The sequence below is a fragment of the Halteromyces radiatus genome, assembly GCF_025201355.1.
Source record: "Halteromyces radiatus strain CBS 162.75 chromosome Unknown BX664scaffold_4, whole genome shotgun sequence".
NCBI lineage: Eukaryota > Fungi > Mucoromycota > Mucoromycetes > Mucorales > Cunninghamellaceae > Halteromyces > Halteromyces radiatus.
The window spans coordinates 3245344-3270763 of NW_026251690.1; the positions used below are offsets into that span (position 1 = coordinate 3245344).

General features: G+C 33.6%; 9 protein-coding genes across 9 annotated transcripts; 5 read left to right on the forward strand and 4 right to left on the reverse strand.

The window, feature by feature from the left end:
- Positions 1-133: 133 nt before the first annotated feature.
- Positions 134-1065, forward strand: BX664DRAFT_334254 (Pre protein translocase subunit Sec66-domain-containing protein). Its single transcript, XM_051545676.1, has 2 exons — positions 134-250; positions 387-1065. Exons 1-2 carry the CDS (start codon positions 163-165, stop codon positions 938-940), a joined length of 642 nt encoding a protein of 213 aa, XP_051400771.1. The 5' UTR covers positions 134-162; the 3' UTR covers positions 941-1065.
- Positions 1066-2447: 1382 nt separating this feature from the next.
- Positions 2448-3959, forward strand: BX664DRAFT_298008 (uncharacterized protein; the record flags this gene model as incomplete). Its single annotated transcript, XM_051542261.1, has 5 exons — positions 2448-2667; positions 2741-2934; positions 3042-3134; positions 3217-3444; positions 3573-3959. The coding sequence occupies 5 exons, from the start codon at positions 2448-2450 to the stop codon at positions 3813-3815; spliced, it is 978 nt and encodes a 325-aa protein (XP_051400772.1). The 3' UTR covers positions 3816-3959.
- Positions 3960-4285: 326 nt separating this feature from the next.
- BX664DRAFT_334256 (uncharacterized protein) lies at positions 4286-6456 on the reverse strand. The gene is made up of 9 exons (XM_051545677.1): positions 6268-6456; positions 6100-6183; positions 5399-6042; positions 5204-5335; positions 5048-5129; positions 4882-4955; positions 4741-4809; positions 4607-4659; positions 4286-4514 (listed from the first exon to the last, which is right to left on the reverse strand). The coding sequence occupies exons 1-9, from the start codon at positions 6425-6427 to the stop codon at positions 4487-4489; spliced, it is 1326 nt and encodes a 441-aa protein (XP_051400773.1). The 5' UTR covers positions 6428-6456; the 3' UTR covers positions 4286-4486.
- A 319-nt stretch (positions 6457-6775) lies between these two features.
- Positions 6776-7408, forward strand: BX664DRAFT_334258 (uncharacterized protein). Its single transcript, XM_051545678.1, has 2 exons — positions 6776-6971; positions 7034-7408. Exons 1-2 carry the CDS (start codon positions 6834-6836, stop codon positions 7307-7309), a joined length of 414 nt encoding a protein of 137 aa, XP_051400774.1. The 5' UTR covers positions 6776-6833; the 3' UTR covers positions 7310-7408.
- Positions 7409-7518: 110 nt separating this feature from the next.
- On the reverse strand, positions 7519-10481 carry BX664DRAFT_281265 (P-loop containing nucleoside triphosphate hydrolase protein). The gene is made up of 7 exons (XM_051541515.1): positions 10006-10481; positions 9832-9928; positions 9633-9751; positions 8340-9567; positions 8204-8266; positions 8021-8133; positions 7519-7949 (listed from the first exon to the last, which is right to left on the reverse strand). Exons 1-7 carry the CDS (start codon positions 10068-10070, stop codon positions 7691-7693), a joined length of 1944 nt encoding a protein of 647 aa, XP_051400775.1. The 5' UTR covers positions 10071-10481; the 3' UTR covers positions 7519-7690.
- A 410-nt stretch (positions 10482-10891) lies between these two features.
- BX664DRAFT_298014 (uncharacterized protein) lies at positions 10892-11593 on the forward strand. The gene is made up of 2 exons (XM_051542262.1): positions 10892-11080; positions 11164-11593. The coding sequence occupies exons 1-2, from the start codon at positions 10967-10969 to the stop codon at positions 11455-11457; spliced, it is 408 nt and encodes a 135-aa protein (XP_051400776.1). The 5' UTR covers positions 10892-10966; the 3' UTR covers positions 11458-11593.
- Positions 11594-12739: 1146 nt separating this feature from the next.
- On the forward strand, positions 12740-13465 carry BX664DRAFT_365708 (uncharacterized protein; the record flags this gene model as incomplete). The annotated part of the gene is made up of 3 exons (XM_051548486.1): positions 12740-12816; positions 12846-12962; positions 13039-13465. The coding sequence occupies 3 exons, from the start codon at positions 12740-12742 to the stop codon at positions 13463-13465; spliced, it is 621 nt and encodes a 206-aa protein (XP_051400777.1).
- A 192-nt stretch (positions 13466-13657) lies between these two features.
- On the reverse strand, positions 13658-14328 carry BX664DRAFT_379544 (putative acyltransfersase). Its single transcript, XM_051548862.1, has 2 exons — positions 14165-14328; positions 13658-14078 (listed from the first exon to the last, which is right to left on the reverse strand). The coding sequence occupies exons 1-2, from the start codon at positions 14321-14323 to the stop codon at positions 13746-13748; spliced, it is 492 nt and encodes a 163-aa protein (XP_051400778.1). The 5' UTR covers positions 14324-14328; the 3' UTR covers positions 13658-13745.
- A 3407-nt stretch (positions 14329-17735) lies between these two features.
- Positions 17736-25297, reverse strand: BX664DRAFT_145084 (AAA domain-containing protein). Its single transcript, XM_051539872.1, has 25 exons — positions 25130-25297; positions 24923-25029; positions 24819-24841; positions 24718-24736; positions 24538-24623; positions 24178-24485; positions 23379-24098; positions 23199-23311; positions 22458-23129; positions 22213-22384; positions 21947-22147; positions 21677-21874; positions 21506-21594; positions 21343-21440; positions 21208-21265; positions 19635-21128; positions 19253-19513; positions 19139-19185; positions 19010-19076; positions 18804-18940; positions 18608-18727; positions 18317-18552; positions 18115-18246; positions 17987-18056; positions 17736-17917 (listed from the first exon to the last, which is right to left on the reverse strand). The coding sequence occupies exons 1-25, from the start codon at positions 25245-25247 to the stop codon at positions 17818-17820; spliced, it is 5646 nt and encodes a 1881-aa protein (XP_051400779.1). The 5' UTR covers positions 25248-25297; the 3' UTR covers positions 17736-17817.
- Between the last annotated feature and the right edge of the window lie 123 nt (positions 25298-25420).

The following is a 25420-nucleotide window of genomic DNA, read 5'->3' on the forward strand; positions in this document are numbered from 1 at the left end:
AAAAAAAAAAAAAATTACAGTGAAGCGAAATTTTCAAATTCATTCAGCCAATCAGAGAGCTTAGCATCATTTTCTTTTATTTTTTTATTTTTATTTTCAGAGTTTTGCTTTGTCTCTTTTTTTCTTTCTTCACTTTTTTTTTTTGTATCCTGTACTCAAGTCATGAATTCCTTATTATTACCTGCCATTTACCTTGGTGGTTGTGTTACTGCCATGAGTATATTCTCTCATTTTTATCGAAAATTCACTGGTAATGTATTCCATACTATGAACTTTTATATTACAATTGAAGGGGAGAGAGAGATGAAAATGGATAATTATCCTTTACTAACACTTTCTTTTTAATTTATGGTTTTTTTTTTATTTTTTTATTTTTATCTTCATAGGATTAAAGCAAATAGATCCCTGGTTCCCAGAAAACGAAGCCAAAGAAGAGTACATTACTTTATTGAACTGCGAAACCTCAGTACCTGAACATCACCTACGTGCTTCTTTGTTGCGACGAGCGATGGAAGGGGTAAGACGATTGGTGCAAGTACAACAAGAAAAGCCTGCATTACAACAATTGATGCGTATGGGTAGTGTTGGAGATGATCTTTGGACTGAATTCACTGTGGCAGAACAAGAAATTATGAATGAACTACAAGCCATTGCTACTGAAGCCAACACATACAAAGAAGGATGGGGACAAACTATCTTCTCAACAGCAGCTCAAATGTTGGAACATGAAAAGCAAAAGAATCTTCAAAAGGAAATGGTGCAACTAAGGGCGACTGAAGAAAAGAAACGATTGGCTCAAGAAAAAAGGGAACAACAAGATCGACAACAACAACAGGAACGCGACGCTGAACGAAGACAAAAGGAAATGGAAAAGGCTCAACAAGACCTCTTGAAAATGGAAGAAAACGAAAAAAAGCAAAAAACCAAGGGAAAGAAATAGGATAGATACCTTTTAGTATTAGAATAGTTGATTGTTAGCGTTTTTTTTTTTGTAGTACTTTTATAGTACTGGTTTTATTTATAATAAAAAAGACAATGATAGCGTACAATGAAGAATGATGATGACGATGATGGATATGACAGTAATAAACTTTGTTAGATCGACTTGGATTGAATATAGTTTAGGGGCTGTTTCAATAGGAAGATGATAGACGGAGGGAAACTACAGAAATCAGAGTTTACGCCCCATATTTCATAAAAGTTTGTTAGGTAAAATGCTATCTATAGTTAAAACAGTAGCACGAGATTTTATTCATTTGTATGATCCACGTTATTGAAATCTGATTAAATCATCGGTTATATATCTATAATCATCCTATGATAAAATTTCACGGATATGTTTTTTTTAAAAAAAAAAAAAAAAAAAAAAGGATTCCAAATTGTCTCCTGTTGACGAGTGTCCGGTTCAACTCCTTGGTTGCTAAGGAAACGTCTTTATATATTCTTATCTTTTACTATATATATATTAGTGAAAACATGATTTGTAAATATAAACCAAAAAGCAATGATATTAGTGATCAAGCGTAAACAATCTATTAATAATGATATATTGAATAATGATCATCAACGAGAGACATTAAAAAAAAAAACCGAAATCAAAGGTTGGATGGCATCAATATGACAGAGGGATGATTGACAACTACAAGTTCGCCACCTAATAAAAGTACTAATGTACCTGTTTAAACAACTATTTGATATTGATCGTTCTCTCATGTACCACAGATAACAAAAATAGGAAAAGAAATTCAATACTGTGAGCTTCACACGCACGCGGGAGCGGACAATGGCTATAAGAAATTGATACCCCAGCTTTTCGTATTACCATATTAGGAAGACGTGATTAGATTAAGCACAAAAAGTCTGATAACACATTCTTTTTTTTTTCTTTTTGGTTGATGTTGATATATAACAAGTCATCATCATTCAATTTTTTGTTTAATTTTCTAATGATGATGATTGTTTTTTAAGATAAAAGAATACAATATAAAAAGATAGTCGAATAGATGTCGTACAGTGAGGTGATGTTAAAATGATGGCAAAAAAAAAAAAATAAGATTTTTCTCCATATTCAAGATCTCTCCTTTTTTTATTGATCTGGTATAAACCTGAAAGGAGACAACAAAAGTACGTCTATGGATAATGATTTGTGTTTGGTTTAAACAGCTTAAAGGAGTAATGATCAAGGGAAAGACGTTCCCTATGAATGGCAAAAAGTACGTGTCCGTACATTTTGTACTTTTTTTTTTGCCATTTCAGGAGGAAAATAGTTTTCTTTTTTTTTATATATGCAAAAAGGATCTTTTTGATCTCCTTTTTTTTTTTTGGAGGATAAAAAGTGATAGATGATCAACATTTTTCTATCATTCTTTTTCTTTTTTTTTTTTTCTCTTTTGAATCATCATTTTATTGTTGCTACAAAAATGAGTACTACTAATGATACCAGTTACATGTTTGTGGAGCAAGGCGTCGTTGGCCCTGACTCAATGGAAATCGGATCAGAACTTATCTCATTGGCATGTATCACTGTACTAGCCGTTGCTTTGGGTGCAAAAACTTTTAATGAAAAGGTTAAATCCTTGAATTATGGTCGTGTATTGGTTATTATTTTATATACTCTCTCTTGGGCTTTTGCTGCTACTTCGGTTGTTGTTGTATCTACTAATGATAGTAAGTTGAATGATTTATCTATATTAACTTTTCCCGCCTAATTCATCCCCCCTCTTTTTTTTTTTTATTGTAGATAATATTGTATCTTGTACTTTGGCAATGATGTCTTGTGATTTCTTTTATGCTGGAAGTAAGATCGCTATTTATGCATGGCTTATTGAACGTGTTCATTTGGTTACTGCTGTAAAAACTACTCGACTCAAGACTTGTCAATACAAATTCCATATCTGTCTCTTGTTCCCTTATTCTGTTATCTTTGTTCTTATGGTAAAGCATTGATTCTCCGCATATGAACAGTTTGCCTGATTTTCCTTTTTTTTTTTTTCTTTTTCTTCTTCTCTTTCTTCTTCTTTTTTTTTTTTTTTTTTTTATAGTTGACTTTCCGAAATATCTACATTGAACAAGATGGTAAATGTACCATTGGTTTACAATATGTTGCTAGTATTCCTCTACTTGTTTATGATTTCGTAAGTAAAAAAAGAAATACTCTCCTTTTCCCTCCTTTTTTTTTTATATATATACTCATTTCTCCTCTTTTGTTTGATAAAGATCTTCAACTGCTACTTGACATGGTTGTTCATGAGTCCCTTGATGAATGTTGGACGAAACTCCCGAACTGACTGGAAACGCTCAAAGTTATACCGTCTTGCTCGTCGTACTCTTGTTGCTTCTGTAGTATGCTTGACTATCTCCTTCGTCAATGTGTTATTGGTCGTAACAAGTCAAGGACACCAGAGAGGTTTGATTTGTTTAACCGCCTGTACCCTGGATGTCACAGTAAGTTATGATTATCATTATTTTTTAATAAAAGATCAGGGGGACAAAAAAAAGGAAGGAACACGTCGAGAAGGGGTGATGGTGAAGGAGAACATAGGTATCTAATGAACTTTATTTTTTTTTTGTAGATCAACGTTATTACCGTTCATTGGGTCACAACCAATTCTGGAAAATCAAAGAACAATGCTACTACTCACAAGAACATGCACACAGCGGACCATATGACTGCAGAAATGACATTTGATGGAACTGACACTCACCACGAAAAGTCCAAGTACGATATGCCTATGGTCAAACCCAATAACCGTCATGATGATGATGATGACAGTTCGGTCGATCTCTCCAATAATGGAAAGCATGGTGTTTATTGATGGCTACCCTAGTTTAGTCTTTTAAACTTTTTTTATTCTTATTTTTCTACTTAGTTATTTAGTTCTCCTTCCTTCATTCTCCTTATTTATTACTTATTCGTACCTGCCTTCTTTTTTTTGTAATTCATTACTCAATCCAAAAACAGACCTTTTACTTTTTACTATTTCTATTTTTTTTTTTTATGAAAAAAAGTGAATAGTTCAATAAAATAAAAAATAAAACAAATTATTATAAACTAAAATTTTCACTAGTGTTGGCGTTTTTATATAATCTCCTATTGTTGAAATGAAAACCTGTTCTTTATCCAGTATTAAAGATTTTTTTTTCCAACCCCAATTATCATTAGGTACCGCTGAACTATAACCAACTATCAGAGCGTCATTATCATCTACATTAGACGTCATCTTTTATCACACTTCATCGTCTATTTATGCCATCGTTCATCATCATTCTTCCTCTATCCATTACAGTCAACACTCACCAACCAACCATGAATTAGTTATATATACTGTATTTATCTGAAATGATTCATCCGTTTTATAAGATAACAAAAAAAAATCCATTGGACCATATCGGCCTTTGAAGTCGTCAAACGTCCCATTGGCTCTTCCTTGCATGAATTTTCGATTATTTATTGAGAAAAAAAAATACTATCTATCTAATCATCATACTACAAATGGAATATTTGATCCCTTAGCCTAAAAAAAAAAAAAAAAAAAAAAAAAAAAAAAGGAAAAAAAAGAAAGAGGAATCCATCAGTTCATCTGTTTAACCAAAGAGTTATACTTACTCTTCAGTAATGTAAAAGAATACCAAGAGAAACAGAAACACACCACCCTCTTCCTATATGAATGTAAATTAAAAAGAAAAATCAGTCAGTTCATCGATCAGGCGTCCTCTCCTTTGCTTTTTCACCCGACTTACAGCAATCAATGGAGGTACCACATTTGGCATTTCATATTCCATATATGTCTTGAAGCAATGCATCAGAATCTATATCATAAAAAATAAATAAAAACATTAGTACATTCATGATTCTCGATTTTTTTTTTCAAGGTCGCTTACTATATCATCACCAGGTAAATCAGGGCTTGACTTTGTCCAACGGTATGATTGCAAGTTATCACAGGAGGCAAGATCTATTGTGATGGAAATAAAATGAAACGAATTTTTTTTTTTAAAAAAAAAATAAATAAATAAAAAAGAGCTCAATGATAAAGAAGGGTCTTACCTTTGATACGATCACATACATACTGCCTTTTAGCGACAGAATCATCATAACCAGGAATATGAACAGCATCACGAATATATTTCTAAAAAAAGAGAAACATAATAAAGAAAAAGTTAGCTAATCCATTGGTATATTTCTTATTATTTTTATCATTACTGTAGTAGAATCAGCATGAATAATAGTAGCCATGATGTTACTAGGACAATCTGCAATCGTGTAAGGATGAATTCTTTGATGAAGGATTGCCATTCCAGAAGCCAAAGGATGAAAAACAACACTTGACAACCACTATATAAAAGTAAGAATAATATTAATCAATATATTATCTTTTTTTTTTTGGATCTGTCTTACCTTTGTCAAGCGTTCACGATACATATGTCGCATACTTGAAGTGATCACTTTTTCCCAATGTTCATTCATAAGTGCTACCTGTTCTTCTCGAAAATCTTCCTCCATTTTGTCAGTTCTTGACAATTGCCATAATGTCTTATCCATACGCTTTGCAGGAGGTCGAGGAGGTGGAATGGATGGTGCAAATGATAAAGAAGGTGCTAGTCGTGTTTGCTGCCTTGCTTCTGCTGCCAATCGATCACTTTCTTCGAGCATTCGCTTCAAATCATGACTAGAGTGTTCTTGATATGTTGTTCCTATTTTTGTAGTAGGTGCTGTAGTTGTATTTTTGTTGATGCCAAAGCTGGTGGCTGATCCGATCAAACGTCCTGTCATTATATCCTTGTTATCATAAGGTCGAAAGTTGTTGTGGTATTTAGGTGGTACTTGATCATACGATCCAAATAAAGATGATGTAGTCGATCCTACACCATGAATAGACATATCATTGGTAGACGTGAATGCTGGTTGGATGTTTGGTTGAAGATAAGAAGGTGTTCGCGCTGGTATTTGGGTTGTAGTCTTTTTCTCCTTGACGGAATGAGTCAGTTTTTGAAACGCCAAGCTAATATAATTCCATAAACAGTTGGTCAATGGTGTATAAACTATGAAAAACATGATCAGTTTGTTGAATTCTTGTTATTTCTTGTTTGTTGTATTACCTGGAAAGTTCAAAAAATGATCTATGAAAGGAATTCCCAAATTGGCCACAATGACAAATACACAATAAGAAATAAAAGTATATACTATAAGAACAAAGAAGAAACTGATTAAGTCATACCATACTAAGAATGTACTATTCTTTTTTTTTTTTTTCTTTCTTTTATTACCACCCAATCGGATAAGTAAGTAATCAAGAATAAAGCCTAAACGGATGAATCTAAGAAGAACATGAAATGCCCAAACTATAAATAGGAGTGCAATATGCTGTTTGACATAAAGTTCCTTGATAGTTTGACATACAGTAAGAGCCTTGATCAGCTCTAACATACCCTAAAGAAAAAAAAAAGAAAGACAGAAAAGAAAAAAAGTGCAAAGAATAACAAGCCAAAAAAATTCCCCATAAAAGCTTTTTGGGACGTGATTCATATCCCGATTAACTTATGTGACTAAGTTTGGTGCCTGGCACCAAACTTCCTTAAGCATTTACATTCTTTTGATTTCTTTAACCTGTTCTTTTCCATTGTACTAAAAAATCCATGGATTTGCATACAAGGAGAAAAAAAAAAAAAGAGAGTGGATTGATTTCCAGATGAGTTCAGTTGAATACAAATATGAATGCTTTGTACATACTGACAGGTCGTCAAGGTTTGCTTGCGGTGATTGAAATCCGGCGTCTTTTTTTTTCTTTTTGTGTAAAAACTGATATAGTCTTTTTTTTTTCAATTAGATTACTATGACTGATCAGGAATTCCCGGTGATCAATAAACGAGCAGCAGTAGTCATCAATGACACACATACCGAAGTATTAGTGACAGGATTTAGTGACAAGATCTTCATTGTGGTGACTCAGTATGGTCGGATTGGCAGCTTGGTAAAAGGACAAAAAAAGAAACGCAATAGACTTAACCTTCTTTTTTTTTTTTAATGGGATAGATTCAAACGACATTAGATATATCAGCTCACTTGGCACAAAATCCAGCTTCAGTTCCTACCACCAGTCAGTTCTTACTTGGTGAATCCATTGGTCCTCAAAGCGACTTGTATAGATTATATGCTACGTCCATCTCTCAAGCGATCGCGGCCATGAACCCAAATGAAAAACGACCAGTCTTACTTGGTATTGCTTTGAAACCATTGGATGATATGACTCAACAACGACAAACATTCCACCCTATTATTGATACCATTATGGCGAATCCTGTTTGGTAATATCTTTGATCACATCTTTTCTTTTTGGTTATTTGATTTTCCCCTCGTCCTCTCTTTTTTTTTTTTTGTATAGTTTAATCATTCTAAAATAAAGATCCAATTTTGTTTTATATTTATATATATATATGTGATTTGTTTGTTTTTTTTTTTTTTTTAAAAAAAAAGAAATATTAGAGTAAAAAAAAAATCCTTCCTTGAGTTGATGATAATAACAACCAATTGTTGAATATTTATTGTAATAATATGGGAAAAGAAATCTATTCTAAATGGACAATGAAAATATAAACTAATATACACGAAGCATTCATAATATTGTAAAAATGAATACATGCAGGGAAAAATAATAATAACGGTAAACAAAAAAAAAAAAAGGAAGCTATTCTACAAATCAAGATCATCATCATTCATCATAGCATCAAAATCTTGTCGAGAGATTTTTCCTTTTCGAACCTTTTTCGCTAATCGTTCTTCTTTTGCCAAATCGTCCCAATCATTGTCATCGAGATCGTCATCATTATCATCCATGGTGTCTTGTTGACTATCTTGTTTTCGTTTCAAATAATCCTTTTTCCTATCCTTCTTCAGTCGTCGATCCGCCTTTCTATCCTTGGCTTCTATTTTATTAGACCATGCCGTTGTCCTGATAATAATAGTAATAATAAAAAAGTAAATCAGAGATTATTCCTTTTCTTCGATATTCTTTATTCTTACTTTTTTGGTCTGCGTGTATCTGGAGTAGGTTTCTTTGGTTTCAAAGCAGCTTCTTCTAGTTCCCTTTTTCGTTTCAGTTCCTTGTTCTTGTCAGTATAAGAATAAGCGTTCCACTAGATGATGATAATAATAATAAAAGATCGTTAACATCGTACTATATTCGGTTCATCATATTCCACATACATCCATATCCACTTCTTCAAACGTCACTTGTTTCGCATTTTTGAGTTCTGGCATTTTTGGAAGCTTTAAATGATATCAAAAATAGACTGTAAGCAAGTCGTTATTATTTTTAATAAAAGAGCTAATTCTTCCTTACTTTGAGTAATCCATAACCAGTAGCCACACGACCTAAATCCAGATCTTTGATTCTAAAGATATAACTTGCTTCATGTTTAGAGTAAGCACGAGCCCATGATACAAAAGCCTTGATACCACGATCATACATATCCCTATCTGTCTTGACCACTTGCCTAAAATCATGAATCAATTGATCCACAGAAGGATCTACTACTTGTAAACTGGTGACATCTTTTTCTGTTTCATCATCATTGTCGGGTATGAAAGAATTGTCCTTGGTCACACCATTCGGTAAAAGATAATTGGCACGGGAAATAGGGATCTTCCTAAGTTTCAAGAATTCAACATAGGCTTCTTCACGACCACGCACCAGTAATACAGTTGCTTTCCCTTTTCGTCCAGCACGAGCAGCACGACCACAACGATGAGCAAAAGCTTTTGGATCTTGAGGAGGGTCAACTTGGATTACATAATCTACATCAGGAATATCCAAACCACGAGAAGCAACATCGGTACAGAGCAAGATGGCAGGAACAGCAGGTGGGAGTTGCGTGAAACTAGTATAAGTTGCTGATCGACGCTTGGTTTCCATTTGACCATGTAAAGAGTGAATATCATAACCAGATAAAGAGGCCTGCTTCTTTAGGAGCTTAAAAAAATAATCCACACAAGCACATGTCGCCACATAGACGATAAACTTTCTTGCACCTTCGAGTTGTTGTAATTCATGTTCCAAAAGTCGTATTACTTGAGTCCATTTTTGTTCAGGATCACATACAATATAGTCAATCTCTAAAGAAGCGGGCGTGCGTTGTGTATTTCCTTTATTTTCCAAATCTTCGACCTTGACCACCACACGAACCGGATTACGTAGACCAGCTTTGACCAGATTCGAAATAGCATCAGTCATTGTAGCAGAGAATAAACCAGTTCTTCGTTGTTTTGGTAATTGTGCAATGATGTGATTGAGTTGTTGTGAAAATCCCATATCCAATAACCTATCTGCTTCATCCATTACCAATACTTCGAGTTCCTTTGTATTAATCAACTTGTTGGATTTCATCAACATTTCTTCTAATCGTCCAGGTGTACCAATAAGAATTCGTGGTTTAGTTTTGTTAAATTGTACCATATCTTGTTGAAGTGTAGTTGTGCCGCCAATATATAATCCTAACTTGAGTTGTTCCGATCGAGAGTGATTTTGTATAAAAGAGTCAAATACTGTATATATTTGTTGCGCAAGTTCACTATAAAACCGTTCATTATTAATATCACATTCATTTATCAATCTTTTTTTTTTCTTCTTTCTTACCGAGTGGGCGTAATAATCATGGCACCAATTTCATGATTCTTCAAAGGATCTTCACGTCCTAAAAGTTTTTCAATGATAGGGATCACAAAGGCTAAAGTCTTGCCTGAACCAGTCACTGCCTAATAAAATAATAATAATAATAATAGTAATAATGAGACCTTTGTTTTCTTCATCTTCCTTTTTTTTTTAATCCCATTACCTCGACCACGACGTCTTTGTTCTTCAAAAAAAGTGGGATAGCACCAGCTTGTACAGGTGTCATGGTATCAAAGCCCATTAGAGAGAGTTGTTCTAGACTATATATAACACATGAAAAGAAAATGAAAGAAATGATGAATATATATATATAAACAATAGATAATTCAATATTTACGTTTCATCACTGAGTGGAGTTGGTAAAGTAGACCATGATCCAGCATGATTGGGCACTGCGGACATGGTATAAAAGGTTAAGAAGAAAGAAAAGGGAAAAAAAAGAGTGAGAGAAAAAAAAATTGAGGGTCGGTTAATAAGCCACTAGCGGGTTTAAAAAAAATTGCATGAAAGTGATCCAAGCTGACCTCGTTCGATAAGAATGGATTATGTACCTATTAATGAATACCATTCTATCTAGTGTGTGAATGAGATAAGTGTTAAGAGCAAAAAGTGTTGATGTAGCACAAACAAAAAGTAAAATTGAAGCATTATATGTTGTTGAGACCATGTGATCCATTTGTGTGTGAATGTATATATGACAATGGAAAGCTATTAACATAAAGTGCATCTCTTTATGAACAAGAATGCACCAAGAGTGAATATATATAAAAAAAAAATAAGAGAGCATATTATTTTGATTTTCATATGCGCGTCAATTGTCTCAAGTTGTTGTTTTCTCATGCTGTAATAACAATAATAAACTGTAGGTTCACACGACCTTCGTCTCCTTAAAACAAACGCGCTTCTTCTTATAATCATGGTTGTTTCAAAATAAATAGTATAAAAGTAATGGCCAAAACATATTCCTAAATATCGTTTGTTTTAAAAAAATTATGATGATCATTTTAAAATCAGGTCTTCTAGCTGAATATCCCACATATTCGTTCCTATTATATATTTACTCAATTAAAAGACGAGGATGATGGTGTTGATTACGGTGATGTACTATATGTGTGAGAAAAAAAAAAAAAAACGGAAATAAAGTTGTTTATTGGAGGGTATAAAAAGACTTGATGATGATGATGATTTTTTTTTTTTACCTTTTTGTTTTTTTTGTTTTTTTGTTTTTTTTTTTTAGTTTTCTTTTTTTTCTCACCACTCACTCTTTTAATTTTCCAGTTCTCCCCCCGTTTCATTAAATGGATACTCAATTCAGTCAACAAGAAGATAATTATAATTGGGTGGATTCAGATACTGTCACTTTGAATGGATTTAGTTTCTGTGCTCGTCATGGGTTAGAATTATGTCACAAAGTAAGTGAATGATTTCCAAGAACAAAAAAAAAAAAAAAAAAAGGATGATCTAATAAAGCAAACTTTGATGATTCCAATTATAGTGTCCAACGGACAACCGTATGATGAATAATACCTCTATAGAGGACTTGCTTACAGAAAAAGTATCAGAAGAAGAACTGGAAAAGAAATGGAAAGGGGATGACCGAGAGCCTTTCACAGTGACCAATCAATGGGTTCGTGTTGGTTCAGGTAAACCAGGTTGTATTGCTCATAAAGAAGTCGCTTGCCCCGAATGCTTCAACTGGGGAGAAAAGATTTTATCTGAAATTCAAGGAAAGAAGAAGGTCAAACGTGCTGCTCGTAAAGCAAAGGATAAATCTAGTCGACTTGAATAGTAGTAGTAGTTAGTATCATCATTTCCTTTTGGAATTAAATAAACACTCGATTGTCCTTTCAATTTTTTTTTTTTGAAATCAAATGTGGGGATAACATGGTTGTTCTGATGATGATGAATGATGGATGATGGATGATCAATTTTGTAAATAAACAAAGTGTCACAACTTCTTTGGATGAGGAAGACATTTTACATGGTTTCTGCTTTGTCTTTTGATTTGAAACCCAGAATTCTCTTACTCATTTATGGTGTACTTCCATTTTTTTTTTCCCTTCTTTCTTTCTTTTTTTTTTTTTTTTTTTTTTTTTTTGAAAAAAAATATTTTGTTTATTTGTTTGTTTTACTGATGGACGGTGGTCAATATAATGTACGAATACGTCGACGGGATCGACTGCGAAATTTAGCCAATGCCACGAGTTCTGTCATCAAACAAGAAATATCCAAATATTATGATCCTCCTCTATCATCTAGTCAGTCAACTCGATCAGTCATGACAACTAATAGTGACGAGTCAACAATTACTGATCCTATCAATGATAAAATACAATGTATCATCTTCCCAACGTATGCGGCTAAGGTACTGGATGACCAACAGCAAATCAAGTGGAAAGTGAAATTATGTGGTTGGACTTTTATAATGCCTACTTCAAGTCGGGTAGATCGTTGGATGTTGGGTAAAAACAAAAAACAAAAAAAAAAAAAAAGGAAATTAAGATATATATTTATACTCATGTATACTTCATTTTTCTTCTTGCTTAGCTGCTGGACGAACGTATGGAGGTGTGGCTGCCAACTCTGCTGAGTATGCTCATTTTACCAATTTATTCAATCAGTTTCGATGTCAGACAATGCGCGGTATTGAAATGGTATTGAGTTGGACAGGAAATCATATTATTGAAGCCATCAACTCTGGACCCAGTGGAAGGTTTCAACATATTCTCTATTTGGATCCAGATGAATGTACTACTCGAATACAACAAAAGTGTTTGGAATTGGAAGCTAGATTTGTTGGATTAGGTAGTGTTATGATAGAAAGAAGGAATACTTGCTTATTTTTTTTTTATATATATATCTAGATCTTGCACCCCATATTGGTTCTGTAGATATGATTGATCCTACTGGCATTTCAGTGATATCAGATATAGACGACACTATCAAAATTACGGACATTTTGGATGGCAAGGATATGGTATTACAAAATACATTTTTTAGAAAAGCAAAAGAGGTCCCAGGCATGTCCAATGTATATCAATCATGGTACTCAGAAGGTGCAAAAATCCATTATGTCTCCAATTCCCCTTGGCAAGTATATCCGGCGTTACAAGAATTTCTTCAAGACAATCAATTTCCAAAAGGCAGTGTTCATTTGCGTTTAGTTTCTACTCAAAGTCTGCTTCTTGGTAAACCTGGAAAACACAAATTAGATACCATCACCGCTATCCTTCAAGATTTCCCTCAACGCAAATTTATTCTTGTTGGTGACTCTGGTGAAATTGATCCTGAAATGTATATATATATATATATATATATAAAAGAGTGGCGGAATGGTTATTAATCATCATCATCATTTTTTTTTTTTTAGATATTCCAAAATTTACCATCAATTTCCTGATCAAGTTATCAAAATATTCATTCATGATGTTACCAGTGAACGTGCTATGCATGCTGATCGACAAGCAGCTTCTCGATCAGATTCATTTTATGATGGTATCAAAAAGTTCATGGCAGGTGACCCAACATCATCATCGTCATCTTCAACAGCATGGTCATCATCATCACAATCTCCAACAAAACCAACACGAGTCAACACATCATCAGAGAAGGCTATAGATGCAATGCTTGCTTCTGAAGTACCTATGGAACAACAACAAGTCATGGATCCAACTATCTCTCTCAAGACTAAATTGGAACAATTTGAACAACGAATGTATAGAGTCTCTTCTGGTATGCGACATGGTGTATTTTCCGTCTTTTCTTTGGCATCGCAACTTTTATTGGTAAACAAATAAAAAAAAAAAGGATATTAGAGATTTTTTCTAGCTAACCTTCTTTTTCATGTTATTAATAGGATCCTGAAGTGGCCGAAGAATTCTACATGAATAAGCAATCCCCTTTAGAATGATATAGACGATTAGTTTAGTCTTGCCCTTTATTATCAATGTATCAATAAATGTATTCTTTTCCACTATCACTAGTATGCCATCAAAAACAACAAGAATTGGATTTTTATTAAATTGAATGTATATACAATAATAATCTAAATAAAAAAATAATAATAATAATAGTAAACTAACTATCCTTGACCATGGTATTACAAAACAATTTCAATCGAAAAGCATCGATACCATTCAAATAGTAACGATAAAGCCGTTTGTCCTTGATAAAACCTAAACGTTGGTATAAGCTCAAAGCGCCTTGGTTAGTGAATTCAGTCTCCAGCACGATCTCATCAGCTTGTTGTTGTTTCATGGCATGCACCGCTCGTTGCACCAGTGTACTCCCAATAGCTCGTTTTCGATAATCTTTGGCCACTGCCAACATGGCGATATATCCTCTTAACCGATCTTTATGAGGATCCAATTTGCATATAATCACCCCAACGCATGCTTCCCCATCCATTGCCTAAAACAATACATCCAAAAATATACATGAGTCATATTGAATCGCTCTCTTTTTTTTTTTTTTTTTTTTTTTTTTTTTTTTGTTACCAAAAAGCAAAGGTGAGGCCAGTTATGAATGAAATAACGATAGGTATAAATGGAGTAAGGTTCGGAGAGATCATTTTCAATCAACCGAATGATGGATGGTAATTGATGTTCGTCTTTGTATGGTACATATTCAATAGGTTGTGGTGGTGTTTCTGACATGATTCTATCGAAAAAAAAAGAAAGAAACAGAGCGACGTATTTCAGATTGGAGTCTCACTAAAAATTAGGCAGCTTGAGACTCAGAAATTATCCTTTTTTTCTCAACAGTAATGCGATATCTTTAATGATAAATATAGCTTTGTTAATAATAATAATAATAATAATAAAAAGGGTCATAGACAATATACACGTATTTTATTAATATTTTTTTTTTTATGTTATGGTTGATCCTACAAAATGGGACTTGAAGATTTCTTTTTTTGAGTGAGATTAGGTGACAGATGACCTTTTTCTGCGATTTTCTACGCATGATCGACAGACTGCTTTTTTGATCCACTAACTAAAGAAGTCATCATAGGTTGTATAAACATTTTTTTGTTAATAATGCTTACACATTATGATAATAGATTTAATCTTAAAAATCTGATTTGAAAGATGATTAGAGCTATTTAGCGTTGTAGATTCATCTTTCTTTTTTTTTGAATATTTTGGATTTTACAGCCAAAATTTTCGAACTCCTCAGCCAAAGTTTGGCTGTAAAAACGAATCGTCAGGGGTCCATCAGGCAATTTTTCGAAAAATGGAAGAAATGTTGTTGGTGATCATTGTACATTAGATGGCAAAATAAGTGATAAAATGGCATTAAATGATATTAGACTACTTTTTTGAGAGGAATCTAATGATAGTAATTTTATTGGATGATGATCGATATTGCATGAGGGATGACGATATTGACCTTTATTTTTTTTTTTAATTTACTCTATAAATTGGGAGATAAGATATAAACCATCATTAATGTAAGCGAAAGAGAATGTTTTCATCTATGTTCAGTCTAAGTTTAATATGATGATGATGACGATATAATATAAGTATGACTTTATTGAAGAAGATGATATACTAGGTATTGTAATATAGATATTACTATATAATTAAATTATTAATCCATCAAAGAGTCAATACGATAACATCCAAAGTGAAAAGTAAAGTGTCATCATCTATTCATCCAGTTGATATCGTTGTCCATATATTATTCACCCTATGACTGTATGTGTTCCATTCCTATTGATTGCCTGTTCATCTACAACAGTTGATCCAGTTGCATCTCCATTCCATCCAGTTTGCTCGTCTTTTACCTTCCGTTTGTTGATTCTGTTGTACATCCATTCAACTTTTCCTATTGTATACCTGTCATAATCGTAGATCTATCTTTCTTTTTTTTTTTTTTTTTTTTTTAAAAAAAAAGATGTCAGTTGCTAGTATTTGTGTATCTAGATTCCCCTTTGATCTTCTTTTTTTTTCAGACTTACCATCATCGTACAGAGAATATCAAATACAAAGAGCCAAGAGAAAAAAGAAGAATAACGGCTAGATGATACTGAACCAATAAAAAGATAAAGACCAGAAGAAAGTACATGATTATATTACAAAAAGAGAAAGAGATAGAGAAAAGAGTAAGGTTAGAAAGAAAAGAAAAAAAATTATTTTTTGTTTTGTAATAAAGCTTACCTTTCATCATAGTAATTGTAGTTTACAAGAACAAAGGGCGAATCTAGTAAAAAAGTTGGAATAGTTTATACACAAAAAGATATATAAAAAAAAAAAGAAGAAAAAGAAGAAAAAGAAGAAGAAGAAGAGGATTAGAAGACAGTCGCATAGTTTTCTTTTTTGAACTTTACACTTTCATAGTCCTATTACAGAGATTGGTGTAAAGGTATTTTAGATCATTATATGATATTATTCGATTGATTTTGATTGTGTTTGAGAAAGATAAATCAAGAAGCTTGCTTCCTAATGAGATAATAAAAGTTAAAAGTTACTTTTATTGATAATTGTTCATTGGTCCAAACTAAAGTGAGTTTACTTTTTGTAAATGTTTTTATCTTATAATAAATATAATTTGATTACCAAAAAGTCATGACAATGATATGACCTTGATAGTTGTTGACTTGTTGAATAATGAAGAAAGAAAAAAAAAAGTAAAAAGATATGAATGGATTGAATAGTTGTAAAAAAAAAAAAAAAAAAAAAAAAAAAAAAAAAAAAAAAAAAAAACGGGCGAAGTGGGTAGTATTTTACGATGTCCATTACTCGGTCCATATGATGTTCATCTCCTGTGTGATATCTCCCCATTGTTGTGTTTCGAGTAACCATCAGGAAACCATCAGGAAACTCTAGCAGCGAAAGAATGAATCAGACCACTACAATCTTAGACGCAACGCCGTAACTTCGTCCATCAATACATCCCACTTCTTTTTTATTTCGACTTTAATAATGTCTTGCTCAGAGGATCCGAAGATCTTGGCACCCAGACTACCAACCCCAGCTATATAAATCCCTTTTTTTATCCTTGATTGCAAATTGTGGTATGGACCCTTTTCACACTCCGATATGCCCTATTTTTACCTTTTTTTAAATTTACTTTAAAACTAGGATAGGTAAAGTATAAACTGTTATTAATACAATTGAAAGAGAATAATTTAATGTATGTTCAGTCCAAATTGGGTGAGATGATTTCCATTTTTAAACGAAATACAAAAATATAAAGAGGTTCTCAGGCTGGAAGATACTTCAAACAGCATTTTTTTCTCATTATGTAATAACCTGATCAATGAAAAGTTATTACCTATTGTTAAAATTACTTATTTGAAAGGATTCTAATGATGATAATATTTTTGGATAATGTTCAATATTGAATATGACATGATCATATCAACCTTTATTTTTTTTAAATTACTCTATAAATTGGGAGGTAAGGTATAAAATGCTATTAATGCAAGTGAAAGAGAATGTTCTCATGTATCTTCAGTCTAAATCTGATATGATGATGATGAATTTTGATCGAGATACAAAGATATTACATTACCAAGAAAAGGGTCCAAATTTTTCAATTTCCATTTTCTCGCTGTGGGATAAGCTGACCAATAAAAAGCGATGATCAAACTTACAGCTACTCTTTAGCAGTGTAGCCAATGGGAAGAGAGTTTGAGATTTGCATTAATGACTGACGAGAAAGGCTGATTATATAGTTGGAGACAAATTTTCTGTTTCCCCTTGCACAACTATCTTTTAGAGAGGAATCCATGAAATGAAACGACAAAGTTTGCTGTCCGGTATGAATGGTGGATGAAAAGTGAGATCCTTTTCTTTCTTTTTTTTTTTTTTTTTTTTTTTTTTTTTTTTTTTTTTTTTTTTTTTTTTTTTTTTTTTTTTTTACTTTGAAAGAAAATAACTTACAATGGATGTTTTATAAAATGAAAACTAGGATATATTTATATGCTGAAGCCGACGTGAATCTGTCTCTCTATTCTCACAGCTTTGGCAAGGAAGACTAATATTCTGAGATGTTGGCTTGCCATCATGCATATCCAACCATAAGCTCTATGTAGTAAAATATGAAACTGATCAAACGGAATTAAAGAAAAAAAAAGATGTGATCATATGTTTATATAAATACAAAAGAAGAGTAGATAAAAAAATATTCTAATAAATCTAATCTATTTCACCATGGAGGCCAAGAAGAGAGATTTCATTATCTTGGGCAATTCCTTGTTTTCCACACAAATATGAGCATGACTTCCAAGTGCTTTCTTCAACCTATTGAATTCGACAATAACAAGATCAATAAATGGCATGATTAGCCTCTTTTTTTTCTTTTTTACTTACTGTTCTGCTTGATCCTGAATGGATCCAATGAATACCATTTGGGCTGTCACACGATCATCCGATTTGAGTACTAAAAAAAAAAAAATACAAGTTAGCAAAACATTGAAATCATTTCTAAATGACTGTACTTCGAGCAATATCCTTTGGATGAATGTTGTATTGAGCAATATTAGCATCAGATAGAATCACAACAAAATAATCATCCCCTTCTTCAGTAACGATTTCCTTAACAGAGTGGGCAGCAGCTCCAAGTGTATTGTCTATTCATAAAAAAAAAAAAAAAAAAGAAGTGAGTTCCTTTTTTTTTTTTTTTTTTATTTCCAATCTTACCTCCACTTAAACAATATTGAGAATGGGCACGCATTTTACTGATAATATCAAATTCTTCCTTTTCAGTCTTTGGATAATTTCCGGGCTTGACAAATTCAATATTGGCACTGTCACCACTATGACCAATAATACGATAGGCAAACTTGTGTTCGAAACCACGGAAAGCTTCCATTAACATCAATGCTACTTCCATGGACCTTTCTAGTCGACGATCATGAGTATTGAAGCGGAACATACTATAGGGAGATCAGTCAGTTGATGAACAATAATCTATTTCTAATAGATCTTTACCTTGCAGATAAATCAAATACAAAATTCATTCGTTTTGGCTTATCTTGGAAAAGTCCAATTTCAGGATCATCTTCACCACGTTTCTTGTAAATAGCACGTTCACCAGTCAATCCTTCAATACTAAAAGATAAAAAAAAAAAAAAAAAAAGGTGTATAAGGTAATGAGCGCCACATCTCTTTTTTTTTTTTCACTTACATTTTTGTATCATCCAAGTCACCAGATGCTTGATTTTTCAACCACACACGTTCCTTATTCTTGGCTTCCACACTTTCCAGAATGACTCGGAGTTCTCGGATTTCACGCCGTACATTATCCAAATAAGTTTGGAACATCTATTAACAATAGAAAAAAAAAAAAAAAAAGAATCAATACAAATTATTACATTTTCCTTTTTCACTTACATCATAATCAGCACGATTCATTTCCATTTTGCTTAGCATCTTTTCCATGGCATTATCATGCATTTCCCTAATAATAATAATCAAAAAAAAAAGTTCATCTAAAAAAAAATAATCTAAGGTATAACTTACTTTTTGGCTTCAGAGATTTCTTTAGTCGTATCACTATCAGCAGTTTTCTATAAAATACAAAATAATCATCATCATCAACGAATAAGAAGAATAATAAAATTGGATAAATCTTACCAATTTCAAATTATTGATATCTTCAAAACTTGCTTCTTCACGACCATTTTCATTGTCACGATCACCACTGCCGTTGAAGCCACCACCTCCACCACCTTGGCCACCTCCACCACCTTGACCACCTTCTCCATCACCAGTGCCTTGATTACCACCGGATCCTTTTCCGTCACCATTTCCATCGCATTTGGTATTGGTATCTCCACCTTGATTTCCATCTTGTTGTTCTTGTCCATCTCGTTGTTCACCTTCTTGTCCAGGTTTCTATCATAAAAAAAAAAAAAAAAAAAAAAAAAGGAAAGAAAAGATAATAATAAGCACATCGATATATGTTTCCATATATATATATATATATATATATATATAAGATTTCACTTGGGATTACCTTATCTGATTCATAGATGACAGAGAGTGCCTTTTGATCCACTCCAACCATTTGTTTCCAAGTAGTCGCAGATTGATACAAGTCCTTGGGATTCACTTGGAATACGCGCACAGTACCAGCATTGTCCATAGTAACCAAATGACCATTGGCTAGTTCACATAAAGTAGCAACCGATCGTTCAATTTGGAAATGAGAGAAACTTGTCACACCATTGATATCACCGGTAGGTTCACCCATAGAAGACAGTGGTAATCGAATACGCCATACTTGATGTGTTGCTGTGTTCAATAAATCCAGCGTGCTTTCTGCTCGACCAGTCGTAGATGGATGAATAATAGCCAACTGTTGAGTACGTTCCAAAAATAAAGCAGATCCCCAGATTTTCATTGGCATTGGCGCATTGGTACGAGTGATATCAAAGTAGGAGGAAATATCAATCACACCTGTCCCATTCAAAAATTGATTTGCAGACCATCCATCGGCTACAGACCCAAATCGGTCAGCCTTGGCATGATGTAATACCTTTCCACTGTCTTGTTGTGTAAAAACATTGGCGATTTCACCCACGGTATATCCATTTTGTCCCATCACTTGAATTGGTTCCACAATTGTAGGTACGTTTCCATTGTCGGCATTATGAATTGCATAAGTGTATCCGTCACGACTACCATTAGCGATCCAAAAGCCAGATTCAGCTACAAGTAGATGATTGATACGAACAGGTAACTTGATAGTATATTGTTTCGACGTGTTAAAATCCAATACGGCGACTGTATCCAGATCGTTTTGGTAAAATACAAGAATACCTGCTGAATTGAGGTTGTTACACATAATGGACTTGATAGGTTCCAATCCACGAATCACCACAGATACCACGGTCTTCTTATTGAAATCACAGCATAACAGTTCGTTGTTGGATGGATTGTGTAAAGCCACATATTTGAGTTCTCCTTGACGATTTTTGATCATAGTGATGCGTAGACGAGGAGGCGAGCGTTGAAGTGGGAAATACTCATAAAGGTCCAGACTGTCAACTTTACGATGATTAGGTTCAATACGATGGAGTGTTACTGGGCTTGTTGTTACTGCAAAAAGTGTACCATCATCAACTGCTGATATATCAAGGGCTTCACCACGAGTTGGAATGTCAAAAGTGTATAATTGTTCGGAAAAGACGGTAGAGCGACCTTCCTTGCGATCAAGTTCACGCCATTTTTTGTCCAGATCCAAATCCCATCCACCACGAATAGCAATGTCAGCGATTTCAACCTTGGCATGTTGTTGAGCATTATTTACACGAGTCCAGCGTTCAGTTAATACAGGTGCTCCAAGATCAATAATATCACCAAGTGCCATGCTAAATTCAGAGTCGAGGCCAATAGGGATACCATGTTTTTCAAAAATTTCAATCAAAAGCTCTTTGGATGCTTGATCATATTGATCAAAATCGAATACATTACGAAGAATTTTGGAGATGCCTTCATCGGGATAATCCTATTATAATTTCAATAATTCAAAATTAGTATTAAAAAAAATCTACTATTAGAAGTCGTCTTTTTTAATTTAATTTTACCTGCAAATGGCGTACGATGTTGACAAGTTCACGAGTTGAATAGGGATATGATATCAATCTAAATAGAAAAAAAAAAACTAGCGTTAAACATTTTGATTAATTCTTTTTTTTTTTTTCAAAATAATAATTACTGACCCTTCATCTGTCAATTTGCGAAGGTCACTGAAAGCACTAGAGAGTTTACGTAACAAATCTTCAGGTACATTGGGACCATATTTTCGAAGTAAGAACATCTACCATACAAAAATCAAATATCAAATAACTAGTATCATACAAATATATATCCATTAAATTTTACCTCAGATTCCATATCAGGGTTATCAATAGCATGACAACTAAAGACATCACCAATTTCACGGTAAAAGTCATTTCCAAGGAAAGGATAACCTAAAAAAGAAAGAGAGAAAAAAAAGGGGTGGAATGTGAGTCAAGAATACATCGTATTTACTTTATCAAATCGTTTTCTTACCAGGGCGATTGGCCAATACAAGCATACGGAAATTAGGATGCACCATGATATATCGATCACTTTCTTGAATATCAGACTCTTTTGAAATAATACGTCGACCATCACCAAGCACCATTTGTCCATCTTCTACCAAACTTTTCAATACGGCTGTGACATAAGTAGGAGCTTTGTCTGCTTCATCTACAACCAGAATAGTACCTAAAAAAAAAAAGTAAACCAATAATCAATTCCCCCTTGAATAAAAAAAAAAAAAAAAAAGCAATCTTTTACCATTTGTAACAGCTTTCACAAGAGGAGAATCTTCAAACAAAAGGACACCTTCACGAATGGCAGGGGTTGTTGTCAAACTTTGTACGGTACTATCACGATGAAGTTGGATATATTCACGAGGCAGTTTAAGAAGTTGTAAAAAGTAGTCAGCCAGTTTGTTTTTGCCAACACCTTGATTTCCAATCAAAAGTAAGTGATCACCTATGATAAAGAGTAATCAAATCAATCAACAAGAAGTTTTTTTTTTCTTCTCTTTTCCTTCTTACCAAGTTGGTAATCCTTGAGCATTTCCATCAAAATTTCAGTATGAGCAGGATTTTCATGGAACACAACGTTTGGAATAAGCATTGGATCGCCACCCCTGAATATTTGTTCTTCAACATTTCCAATACGAATCTTTTCAGGATGTTCTCTTGAAGGTAAAACTTGAATTTGAAGCTAGAGATATATAAATAGTAAAATCATTAGTTCTCGCTTGTTGTTGCCTTCCTTTTTTTTTTCTCATCTTTACTTGTTCAACATGAGTGTCAGTCTTGGGAGGATAGATACCATTAGCAAGCATAATATCATGTAATGCATCACGAGCAACCACAGGCATAAATCGAGACAGAGCAGCTTTGTGAATGGCCTTGTATAAGCTTTCATTATCAAAATAAGAGAGACGACGGCAAATACGGATCAACTGTCGAGTGGATAATGCGCTTGAAAGCATACGGATAGTTTCATCAGTGTCGCGACGTAAACGACGAGCAAAGTTCAAAAGTTGACGTAATTTGTCTTCATCCACACCGGGAGACAAACTGGACAGTACTTCCTGTTCTTCTACTGAAGGTAAAGTGTCGACCACAATGAATTGGAACATGGACAAGATTTCAGCTGTCAACCATGAACCAGCTTTTCCATCATTTTGACCAGTAGTAGCAGCACGAGCCAAAGCAATAATACGAAATGATGGATGAATAGGAATCAATTTCTTCTTTTCCAATTCCTCCACAGATAGCTTGTTCTTTTTCATCAGTTTTTCATAGCGGTGAGCATTGATCAATCGAGTACCATCAGGTAATTGAGTTTCACGTTCAGACACAAGACGTTGAAGAGTATTGAGAGTGCCATAAGATAAAGCTTCAATACCATCCAAAACTGCCAAGTGACCATGAATAGCTGCTTCCACTAATAAAGAGTTCTGGAAAAAAAATAACAATATCAGGTTATTTTGCATGGAAAGACGTTTTTTTTTTTTTATTATTATTACCTCCCACACTGTATCACCAGTTGGAGTTGTTGATCGACGTTGAAGTAAATCTCTTGAAGACATATCACGATAAAGAGGGATATAATCAATGGAATAACCAAGTTTTCTGGCAACTATATTTTTTTTTTTTAAAAAAAAAAAGATAAGCTAACATGTCATATCATATTTATTATCACTTACAATGACGAACCAATGCTGACTTGCCAACACCTTTGTAAGTACCAATTAAACACATATCTTGACCACTTGCATGAACAATCACCATGGATGTGAAGATTGCCTTGTGATAGGGAGTTTCAATAAAGTATTCTGCAGGGCAACCTTCGTTTGGACCACAATAGATAGGAAGACCAATTGGAGTACTAGAAATATGAGAGAAAGTAGCGATGGCCTTATAAATATAATTGTAAGCATCGATAGAAATCAAAGGTTGTTGATTTTGTTCCAAATTCTCCAAAACATATCCAGAAAATGTTTGTCTAGCTTCTTCATGGGCTTCCACCACAGCCGATTTGACTCCAAAGCGTCTATAGGCAGCTTCAATCACACCAAGTTGTTCAAGATCACAGGTAGGTAACAGAGGATAAGGGTAAAGTAGATCCACCAAGAAGCGAGGGTGTATATTTGGTAATAAGGAAAGTAACAATGCAACACTGTTCAATGTCATTGGGAATTCAGGTACTTCTATTTCACGAGCAGCAGATTTATCACCTTGAAGACCTAATACTTGACTAATAGAGACCACCTTCTCCAGTAAGGGTTTGCAAGATTTATTTGTTGTGAGGGTCATTAAATGATCCAATTGACTTGAATAACCAGGTGCTTTGATATCACGACTTTGGAATCGAGAGCGTAAAGGAGGATCCAATGGGTATCCAACATATGGAGGAACAGGTAAGCCTATAATAATAATAATAAAAATAAAAATAATCTATGATTAATACCTCGGAATTTCATGACATACTAATACTATGATTACCCAATGCAAAAACAAGAAATCGGCTATCCACTTTTTCAAACTTTGTGTCACCATAATTATCCTTGACATCTTTTGTTGTTAAAAATCTACCATCATCCAAAGACATTTCACGATTTTCCAAAAGATTATTCAAAATGGGCAAGACATTGCGTTCAGCCTTTTCAATACCATCCAAAACCAGGATTCTACCATGTACAGCAGCACGAACAGCAGCTTGATCAACGTAAAAAGAAGTACCACCGGATAACTCACGCCTTTGTTTGAGATCACCATCAGTCACATCTTTGGATAATGCAACATATTCAATTCTAAAATATATATATATATAAGCATGATGATAATGATAATAGAATCACTTACTCTCGTTGAGTCATTTCCGCGTATTTCATCACCAAGTTTCGGCGTAGAGGACCAGGTGGGCCAATCAAGAAAATATCTTGTCCAAGCTATGTATCCCAAAAAAAGAAAAAAAAAAAAAAAAGAAGAGAAAGAATGAAATGATTATCATGTGATTGAGGATCATGATTTTTTTTTTTCTACCTTGTCCTTTTGCATCATCCTATATGTAAAAATTCAAGCAAAATGGAGTTAATAAAATATGACAAATACCAATTTTCTAGCCCAATAAAGATATCACTTACCATCGCAAATGTCTTAATATTTCCTATAATGACAAAAAAAAAAAAAAAGAAAAAAAGAAAATGAATTTATCCATTGTTGAAGGTGTATCCAATTCAATATGTACCTGAGAATCGTCATAGAGAGGACCTTCATGTTCAGGAACTAATTCAGGGTTTAGAGCTGGTTGTACAGGCATCACGACATCACCAATTCTAACAGACTTAATATTCACTGAAAAGTATCCCAAAAAAAAAAGAAAAGAAACAATTGTTGGTTTAGTATCACTAGATAAAGACAGATCGAAATACGTATTAATTAAAAAATAACTTACCTTCTTGAACAAGTTCGTCTTCTTCTGAATCAGTCCAACCATCATGAGATCCAGTCAAATTCTTTCCAAGTTGTTTTAATCGTCTTCTTGCTTGTCTATGAGGTTGGTGAGACGTCATTGATAAGCAATATAAATAGCGGAAAGAAAATAAAAAAAAAAGAGTGTGGGGTAAGGAAGAGAGATAAAAAAAAAAAAAAAAGAAATGCTCAGGCTAAACCACTTAAACGATGAACCTTTTACATTGCACTTTTTGAAATTCCGGTGGGATTTCGACTTTGTCAGCAGCAACGT